The 10827-nt window shown below is 35.7% G+C and overlaps 1 protein-coding gene across 1 annotated transcript; it reads right to left on the minus strand.

The window, feature by feature from the left end:
* Positions 1-262: 262 nt before the first annotated feature.
* Positions 263-4010, minus strand: LOC149553264 (uncharacterized). The gene is made up of 5 exons (XM_089790309.1): positions 3402-4010; positions 2673-3194; positions 2042-2402; positions 1674-1873; positions 263-397 (listed from the first exon to the last, which is right to left on the minus strand). The coding sequence occupies exons 1-5, from the start codon at positions 4008-4010 to the stop codon at positions 263-265; spliced, it is 1827 nt and encodes a 608-aa protein (XP_089646435.1).
* Positions 4011-10827: the final 6817 nt, after the last annotated feature.

Raw genomic sequence — 10827 nt, forward strand, 5'->3', positions numbered from 1 at the left:
TATTAATACGAATATACACAAGGAGGCCAAGCCTCACCCAGAAGAGAAAGCATCAGCTGAACATACAAAGCAACAAAAGGAGAAAAAGAAAAACTATCTAGCTGAGAAGATCATAGTGATTGTCAACCCAGGCAGTCCAGCCTAAGGGACCTTCCATCCAAACTATACTTTTATGCCCTTGAATCTGCACCAACATAAATAACTCTTCTTTTTTGGCATTCCCTTTTTCTCTAATATCTTTGTTCAATCTATTGCAAGCTTGCTAAAAAACATGCAGATCATCCAAAGTACTACGCCACTGGTATCCACGCTTAAGCTCAAGGTAGTAAAGAGAAGCATGCCCATCACAAAGGAACCTCCTCATTTTGTCCCGTTCAATCATCATAGTAGTCTGCACCTGCAAGAAGATTTTAAAGTGAGTGAGTTTTCGAAAAAACTCAGTAAGATCCCTATGCTTACCTTGATACCTTTCCTTGTTCCTGCACTTCCAGATCTGCCAAAGAATGTTAGACGACAATATATTCCAAAATAAATTGGTATCTTTAGGAAGACCATTAATATGACCAGAAATAATATCAAAAATATTAACATTAATAGGATAAACAATGCCAAACATTTTCCATATTTTTTTAGCAAAAATACAATCAAGAAGGATATGTCTACTAGTTTCAGGAACTCTACACAAGTTACAAATATCAGAATTAACAAAATCTCTCTTTATAGGTAGCTTGTCCAACAAAACTAACCATTTGAAACATCTAATCTTGGGTTCCACAGGATTCTTCCACAAGATATCAAAATACTTTTTCAAAGCATCAGCATCATAAGAAGAGTACCAAACAACATTAATATGATTGATAATATCAATATTACAATCAATGATTTTATAAATATTCTTAGCTTTGAGCAGAGTAGTAATGATACCACCAGGACATTTGCACTTCAAAAACCTGAGAGAATCAGTGTGACAAACAGTGGGAAGACCAACAGAAGCTTGCACAATCATGTTATAAGTTCTTCTATGGGAATCCGGGATAGCATATTTATCCTTAAGAACATCCCAAGGCATAATTTGATCATACTCAAAGAGATCCATGAATTGTTTAATACCTTTATTAGCCCACTGCCTAGCAGAACACCCTTGGGTAAGGGCCAAAGGTTTACCATTTAGGTGGAGATTCCACCAAATGGATCTTTCACCATGGAGTTGAATATTGGAATGAAAATCCTTGTTAGTGATGAATTTCCTAACATGATCCCAAGCCTTCCAAATAGACCTGAAAACCACGGAGCCTTGAACCATGACAGTAAAATTACCAAGAATGAGGTCACAAAAGGGGAGGCTAGTCCAAGACTTAGCTTTTCTAGGAACACCCCTCTCAATATTGCTCCTAACTAGCACTTTCCAAGGAGAATCACCCTCCATGGACTGAAAAATCCATTTGGCAGAGAAGGCTATACCCTGAGTTCTTAAATCCTTTAGCCCAAGTCCCCTAAAGGGTCTTGTCAGTGTGGCACCAAGCCCACTTAACAGAATGGATCTTTCTATTCCCTTTGCCATCAGACCAAAGGAATTGTCTGATGGACTTCTGGATTTCAGAAATCTGATAGTTATTAAAACACCAAGCAAAAGAATAATATATGGTGTATGAGGACAATATCTTCTGGCAAACTTGAATTCTACCTGCCAATGATAACGCCCTGTTATGCCATTTGTTCAGCTTTTTATCAATCTTCTCTTTCACCCAAGACCACATGTCTTTGAGGTCAGGCTCCACAGAGAAAGGGATGCCAAGATATCTAATGATCCTATTAGGACCACCCCATTTAAAATTGTATTGGAGAAACCAGTTCGGGGGCCGCTCATCCCAACCTAAACAAATTGATTTAGCTTGAGATATCTTAGCCCCAGAAATAGAACAAAAAAGATTGAGTTTAACTTGCATGTTCCTAAAATTATTTTCTGAAGGTTCAAGGAATAAAGCGGTATCATCCAAAAATTGACAATTGATGAGCTCTTCATTATTAGGCAGATAAATACCTCTGACCTCCGAAGATAAGGAATTATCTCTGAGGATATAATAAAGAGCTTTCGAAGCTATGACAAAGAGAGTGGGTGCCAGAGGGCACCCTTGCCTAATGGATCTCCCAAGAGAAAAAGGAGCAGAAAGAATACCATTGACCTCAGCCTGAGCAGAAGCATCATTAAGAAGCATAGCCACAGTGTTACAAAAGAAAGGAGGAAAACCAAAAGCATCCAGCATCATAAGGATAAATCTCCATTCAATCCTGTCATAGGCCTTCTCAAAATCCAAAAGGAGCATGGCAGAGTTTTGATGAGAGTATCTAGACCAATCCATGGCTTCCCAGCTAGTTATGAGATTCTCAAGAATATATCTACCCTTGATAAAACCAGTTTGGGTAGAATTAACAAATTTAGGAAGAATATTAACTAGCCTAAGAGCCATAATTTTTGCCAAAATCTTGTAGGAAACATTAAGAAGGGTAATAGGCCTCCAATTCTTAATAAAGGTTTTATCCCCTTCTTTTGAGAGAAGTTTAATAATCCCTCTATTGATATCCTGACCCAAGGTACCTTTATTCAAGGCTTCAGAATAAAGATCAAAGAGATCCTTACATATCCATCCTATGTTGGACTTATAGAATTCAACTGGGAGACCATCAGGGCCTGACGCTCTTTCATTATTGAGGGCCTTAATAGCACCTTCAATCTCCTCTACAGAAATATTATTAGCAAGAATAGCAATATCGTCAGGATCAAACTTTTTAGGAATAAGCTTCCTACAATGAACTCTAATCGACTCAGCCTTAGGAGAGTCTTCTAAAGAAAAAAGAGTCTCATAATAATTAGCAAAGGCCTGAATAATAGACTCAGGGTTAGAGATATCCTGGTTATCAATCGAAAGTCTATCAATAGACTCTTTAATACGTTTATGCTTAAGAAGGTTGAAAAAGAATTTCGATCCCCTATCCCCAAATTGGAGCCAGTGGGATCTAGACCTGATGCTGGCTCCCCAAATTCTAACATGCTGATGCTTCCTAAGAGAATATTTGGTAGCCATAACCTTGGAAAGAAGATCCATATTGGAAGAGTCATTTTGAATGTTCTCCTCGGCAACTTGCAGATCAGAAGATAATTGTTTTTCAACAAACCTATAGTCCTTAGCTTTTTTCTGCCCAATGGTTTGCAAAAAGATCCTCCAGGAGGAGAGGTTAGTATTCCATCTATCAATCTAGGATAGGTTCTAAAGATTAATTTTATTTAATCCTCTAATAATCTACACAGTAGCAAGGAAATCCTCATCCATGAGGAGGCTGGTGTTTAAGTTGAATTTACTGCTTCTAGACTTGTGTTGAAGGGGACTATTGTTAAAATTAACCTTAGTCAAAATAGGGTGATGGTCAGACAGAGTGGTGGCAATAACTCGAACAATCAATCCAGAGATGTCAGGAGGAAAAGAGAAAAAATACTTATTGGCATAAAATCTGTCAAGCCTGGAATAAATCCTAGCATTGCCCTGCTGAAAGTTGCACCAGGTGTGCCATAGTCTAGGGTTGGTATCCTTGTTACCAGCAATAGGATCAAAGAGATAGTTAGAGTTTAAAAATCTATTCCAATAATTTTTTTCATTATCCTTCCAATGAAAGGGAATGCCCCCCGACTTATCATCCTGGGATTCAATCATGTTGAAATCTCCACCGAAGAGCCAAGGCAAATCTGGGAGATCTATAAGCCATTTCCATAGCTCAATTCTTTCCTTAGGGTCATTTGAAGCATAAATAGTACAAACCCTGAAGGTCTTGTCATCAAACTGTAAAGTAACCCATACTGCTCTCTGACAGGGAGAACACCCATTATTAGTAATATGCTTTTCCCATTTATTACTAATAAGAAAGGCGATTCCTCCTTTACCTCTTTCATGGTTAGTGCAAAACTTAATAGCATCTTTCCAAATAAAATTGAGATTGGAGTCCAAAGTGAATCCCATAGACTTAACTTCCTACATCATAAAGAAATCTATAGAATGCAGAGAATTTAACAATTGCTTGATAACAAATTTTCTATCTGGGGACTCTAGACCCCTCACATTCCAAGATAGGAAATTCATTGAGACAAAATGTTAGAGGTGGAGCACGCAATACCCTCTTGATCAGCAAGGGCCAAAAAATTATTTGAAGACTCCCCTAGTTGAGGCACAGATGGCTTATTTTTTGAACCAGGTGGTCTTCCTCTTCGCCTGACAATAGAAGAGTAGGTGTTAACATCATCCACATCCATGCACTTCCCATTGTTAGAGTTCGGGGGAAAGGGGGCAGCCAGAATAACTTCAAATTCATAATCCTCCCCAATCTCTTGGAAGATCTTTTGAGGGAATTTTTGAGAGGGCTCACTAGTTTGGGGCTTACAATTGAAATCAGCATGTTGACTGATAGTATTCACGTTAGTCAAAGCAGGACCAGTTAACAATTTAACATGATGATTATTAGAGTTATTGGGGCGAGAATTTTTAGGCATGAAGACACTATTTCCCCTTCTTCTTTTTTTCCTATATGAAACAACAGTAAAAGCATCATCTGTGTTAAGATCAATAGCTAAATCAAGACTGGGGAGCATTTGAAGACCTCCAAAAGTAGGAGTGGTATCACACAAAATGTTCTCAGGCTGAACAGTAATAGCAGAGAGAGGGTTAGGCACAATTTTAGTTAGAACATTCTCAGGCCGAACAATGCTAGGAACAACATTAGTCGAAACATTAGAGGGGTTAGGGTTTACGGTGGGAGGCGATTGGGATGAAGAAGAAGCAGGGGTTGAATGACAAAGAGCATCGTCAAGGGGAGGATTACTGGTGATGAGAGGATTAACCAAATTATTAGTTGAATCATTGGAGGGATTAGGCTTTTTCCTAATGACCGGACAATCCTTACGGAAGTGGCCTTCTTTGCGGCAGAGAAAACAAGCATTCAACCCCCCCAAAACCTCTATAGGATAGATATACACATCATTAATGATGTTAATTGAAATATTGATAGGAAGGTCCTTACCAGGAAAGAGAGAGATAAGAATTCTAGCGTCCATATGCGGGACAAGTCTCACAGTTTCATCCATTCGAATAATTTTACCAATGGGCTCAAGCAAATGCGGCAAAAAATGCCACAAAAAAGGGGGAATGTTTTTAACCAGAATCCATCTCGTAGCTGAAAGTGCGAGAACCTCCTCATGGACGACCTCTAGTGACCAAGCAATAGCCCTAAAAGATGTTGAACCCACATTCCAATATTATTTTTTAAGAACCTCTATTTGAGCATCATGATTCACAAAGAAAATCACATATAGACCCTTTTTTATTTGCCTACAGAAAGAAATATGCAACCCAAGTTTGTTATTCTAGTAATGATGGAACCAGTCATCCATAAATTTCCTTGGCGGACATTTATCAATTTCAACAGCTGAGAAAAAAATTGCAATATCTCTTAATCTACTTTTTTCCTTAACAATTTCATCCAACATTTCAGGATTAGGAACAATGGCAAAAGGAGACAGAGAAGCCGAAGGGGTATTACCGGAGTCGGAGACATCATTGTTACCCACGCTTGCAAACTCAAACCTTTCCCTATCGTTAATGACCGATGATCGACCCACAACCTCATAAAAAGACTTAGGTCGATTGCTGCTATGGGAGACTGGGTTACTAATGCCATTACCTGGAGCAGATTTAGTCGTTGTCGAAAATGTAATACCTGATGCTTGCTCAATAGTCTTGCCAATATCATTCACCTTAGCCATATTAAAGACTTTCATGCTAGATGTAGAAAGGGATATGCCATCAGTATTGGCATTGCCAGAGGTTGCCACCTTGACAAATCCCTAGGCGCAGACCCAATCAGAAATCAAAAGCGGATCAAAAGGAGTAGATCCGATCAGAAAGCTTCGCACAAAATAAAAACCCTAGTTTTCAATCATGCTGTCTGATTAATTTGTAGTTCAAATCCACTCATCACCTCCAAATTCACAATGTTTGATCAAAATTGCAATGTTAGATCTTTGAATTCGCAGTAGCAATAAAGAGATTAGGTCGCTGCCTAACGGGAAGTGTAGAGAGCAGAGATATTCGCCAAAGACGAAGAATAGGTTGCCGAAATAGAAAGCAAAAAAATGCGGAAACACCCTAATTCCAGAAAATATTTGAAAACACAGAATATCACATTCGAAGTCAGCAGAGCCTTCTGTTCATTCGCAATCAGCAGAACCTTCTCCGTCTCTCTTTTTTGTCCTCCTAAACTCTCATGACAAACTTTAGAATTTCTATACCTTTATAGAACTTTAGAGATATTGATACAATTATATAATTAAGACAAAGTAAATAAAAAATGAAAATTACTTATTATACATTTGTCTAAAAATCATTAACAATCATAAGATATGTATACTAGTTATTTAGTTCTATTATGTAAAGGCATTTCAATATTTACTAAATCATAAGAATGTGAATTGTTTTATTATTTGATGAAAAGTTTAAGCTTTCATCTAGTTATAACTAAGTTTCAATCTTATCGTTAAAATATTAATTAATTATTAAGTAAAAATTATATTATTTAATATTATATTTTGAGGGTAAGTTGTTGGAAAATGGGGTAAGAGCATCATAGAGTGGAGTATAGAGAAAAGTGTAGGGAGGATCGTGGCAATTTCTATAGGTAGGAAGCTAGGAAAAAGTAGATAAAAAGTTTCAAATTGAAAAACTTTGGGTGAGGATTGAGAAACATCAATAGTGTGACTAGTACATTTGGGACATATTTTCGGCGATTGTTCGTCAAAATTTCAACTACAAATTGTCGAACATGATGGAGCTTCAAAAAATTTGTTCTCCATAAGAAAACCATTCTCCATTTTCATGTTTTGGGATAGAAAAAATAACAATTCAATGATTTTTTGGAGCATCAGATATGCAGTAAAACAATGCCCAATTTTGCAATTTTAGGAACAAGATAACTGGGCTTCACCGATTTTGCGATTTCATTGGATAACAAATATTGATTCTCCATTTTTGTGATTTCAATGAGTACTAAAAGTCAGCCTACTGATTTCACAATTTCGCATCATGCATGGTTTATTGTGTCCAATTTTTTCATTTTGCAGTTCATGATTTTTTGACATGTTGATTTGCGATTTCATGTAGGAAGAATTATTCAAAGCCCTAATTGGGAAGATCAATATTCTAATGAAATATTTCTTCGGTTCTATGATAAGACATGTGCATTAAAAAACTAAGTATATTTTCATTTTGTCTTAATTCAACACTGAAATAAATGCGAATAGCTGGTTGAATTAAATGCATCACTTGACCATTGTTAAAAGGACAACGTGAGATCATTTCATTTGCAACATTCTTGTAGAGTACTTGTGTTTTTTGTGTGCAGGTTATAAGGGCTCTCTGCCATGGGATTGCCAATTTAGGCTTATAATGAAGAATATGATCCAAAACCATTAGTGCAACTAGATTTGATGTCGACGCAAGAAGACTAGTTGGATGTCCTAAATAGCATGCATGTGGCTTCCTAGGAGTTGCAAACAAGTTATGCCAATTATGTCAACAATACTCATAATTGGAAATTGAAGAAGACATAGCTGAGGTCCGTGCCATCCTTCTTGAGTTCGATGACCTTTGTGGAAATTGACATTTTGAAGAAATTCTTGATGTGACACAAGAATTATAATTTTTTAAAAAGCTTCTTTAAGCTATATGATTGTAAATGGTGAATGGTTGCAATTAATTGTTAGTTAGTTGCCTTTGTAAATCTCTGAAGCTTTTTTGCACCCTTTCATTTTGTATAAGAAAGGGTACCAAGACCTTATAGGATATAGATAGAAATAAAAACAATATATAGAAGGCATTTTTTTTATCAAAATGCATACATGTAACATAGGGTAGATATTGCAACCAGTCACAACCCAATTGTACTTATTTTCAAAATCAATAAAAATACTCTTTTTCTCTTCCAAAGCTCGAGAATTGATATTTGCAAGTTATCTTCTTGGATTTATATTGTTGTTGATAGATTGAAATTAGGACAAATCCTTGATAAGTGAAGCTCATACAGGGGTTTTGTGTAATTGGTCTTCATCTTTTTTGAAGTTAAACACAATTAACTAGGGTTTTAGGACTTCAATTTCTCTACCCAAAAATTGATGGTAGCGTGCCTATCTTCAAGTGGTTTTATATTCACAAAAAATATTGTTATTGACTCTATACACCCAACTAAAAAGGATTGGTCTTTTATTTCTTCTAAGGAAAAGTACAATTTTGTGGAAGGTGATATTCTTTGTCTTACTCATTTGCATGCATATTTTGCCCCATTATTATATATACATGAAAAAGCATTCAGTTTCATATTTGATTTCTCCTTGAGAAAATACTTTCTTCACTCAAGAGTATCAATTATAAGTCCGTATTAGCAATTTTTCTCCTCCATAAGAGTTGAGATAGAAGGTACAACCACCTAGGTTTTGCAAAGCCTAAAGTGTGGAGGTTGATTGGTTGTGTTTCAACCTTCTTCATTGTCAAAAACTATGTTGATTTCCCAACATCAATCTGATAAAGTTTGTAGGTTTTCAACCAATAATTTTGAGAACCAACAAGACAACTGATAAATGTGGTCATTGAAAAGTTTGCATCAAAAAGTTTGATTACTGAAGACATTGTCACAATTCTGATGACCCTAGTGGAAGTCACAATTTTGACCCCCAAAAGCGTCAGAATGCCATCAAGAAGCAAATAAATATTTGTTAAAATTTGACTCTCTATTGAATTTGTGACTTCAATGTGTTTAGAAATCTAATGAGGATACTGCTAGACACACAACATTCTCATCAAATTTGTCATAACTAAAATTGGACTTACCATCAGAATTTCAATGCCAATGCATCCAAAATTTTGTTGATGATGTTGTCCACATGAATTGGACATTCCTTTATAATTTTGACACAAATATGTCCTAGAATCCAATGAAGATGTTATTATACATACAATATCCTCATCGGTTGACACAACTTTGGCTCATTGTCCAATGGATTTTCATCGCATGTACAACATCCCCATCATAAGTGTTGTTGGTTACTGTTAGAGTTTCAATGCCTATTTACATGGTAATTTTGAGGAATCAAGTAAAGGACAATAAAAATTTAACCCATATGCATGGACAACAAGAGAAGCTAAAGAAACAAAATTTCCAACACAAGTATACATGGTTGTTAGAGATGTCTATAGGTTTTTTATGTTATAGACCTTAGTGCACTACTACATATGGGTACCACTTTTGACTACCATTTCTGATGGGGAAGACAATTTTGATGATTTTTCCTTTAAATAAAATAAAATTTGGAGCCCGTATTCAGTGAAAGCCTATGTACATGTGCAATTTCACCAAGAAACATCAAAACCCCTTCATTTGGTACTGAATCTCTTCCTAGCCAAAATATGAACTCAATTGACATTTGTGTTGACCCATGTATAGCTCAAATTTGATTCAAATGAAATCAAATTCCAAACCATGGTAGCTCAAAGTTGTGTCAAATAAAATCTTGAACATCACAGACTTAATGTTTCCCATCTTTATCATAGAAATTTGGAAGCCATTGAAGGAGCCAACATTGTTATTGCTGCAATTTTGCAAGATGTCTACTTCAACTATTTGGTATACATGAAATAATAGATGGAAGCATTACCGATGTAAATGATATGTTTGACAAAATGCCCATGAATATAAGCTCACACAAGGTACTTGAATTAAAGCTCTGTATAGTTGCAAAGCCTATTTGTTTCTTAGTATGCTAGATAATACTCTACCAATATTATTAGAATCTTTAAACTAATTTAAAAGATCTAAAGAAGTTTATGTTCTTCTATAAACATTAATTTCTCTTTCAATTGAAGGTATACAATAATATAGTTAGATTGTTCTCATGAAACTAATTTAATGAAAACTTAATTGTATTATTAAAACTCAAAATAATACATATTGCCTTTATCTAGTGGGTTGACCTTTAGATACGGAATGTATTTCTATATCATGTCAATGTAATATTTATAACCATTTAGAGTAGAATTTGGATCACAATATACTCTTCCCAAGCCCATTATTGAACACAATCTAGGTGGATAAGAATTTGTATTGGTATTGAAAATGTTGGACATAAAAAATATAACTTGGTTTCTCTCTAGTCTTTCTAGAACCTTGTAAACTACAAAAGACTTATTCAATATTCAAAATAACCTACATTTAATCCAAAATAAATTTCATCATATTTTTCTCTTACTCTAAGTCCTTTAATGCATAAGATCCAATTTTTGTGCATGCTTAGTTTTTTCCCCCGATCTTTTAGATTTGAAATTGGCCATTGGACATTTAGTGCTCTCACAAAAAGTTATGATTTCTTATTTTCCTTGACTGTGATATGATGCAATTGAATATTTTCTTCTCAATTGAAGTGAGAAACCAAAACATGTCTAAGAGTAGTGAGTCTTCTATCCTTCCATCCACCCAAGTTGAAGCTTCCACCTCCTCCATCACATCAACCTTACAAGTCCAAACATGTCAAGACCTGGTTCCCAAGAATAACACCATAGATTCCTCTCCTCTAGATATACACATTTCACCATCCCATGATCCCCTCATATCTTGAAATTCCATTTATCCTTCTTAATGCACCTCATGTTCTCTTTCCTAATCAAGATCGAGGCATCCCTTATATTCCATCCATTAATGATGCCCTTCCATGTCAAGAATTAACTTCCATTTATCCTCCAC

This window comes from Cupressus sempervirens, chromosome 6 (assembly GCF_028749045.1).
Source record: "Cupressus sempervirens isolate cs-2001-9-10 chromosome 6, ASM2874904v1, whole genome shotgun sequence".
Taxonomy (NCBI): Eukaryota; Viridiplantae; Streptophyta; class Pinopsida; order Cupressales; family Cupressaceae; genus Cupressus; species Cupressus sempervirens.

What these genes read in the sequence shown, in the direction of transcription:
- LOC149553264 (XM_089790309.1), bottom strand. Translation starts at nt 4,010, where the DNA reads ATGGGATTCACTTTGGACTCCAATCTCAATTTTATTTGGAAAGATGCT. An exon ending in ATCACCCTATTTTGACTAAG is followed by an intron (nt 3,195 to 3,401) that starts GTTAATTTTAAC and finishes ACCATTGGGCAG; the next exon opens with AAAAAAGCTAAGGACTATAG. An exon ending in CTTATCTTCGGAGGTCAGAG is followed by an intron (nt 1,874 to 2,041) that starts GTATTTATCTGC and finishes CAATTTGTTTAG; the next exon opens with GTTGGGATGAGCGGCCCCCG.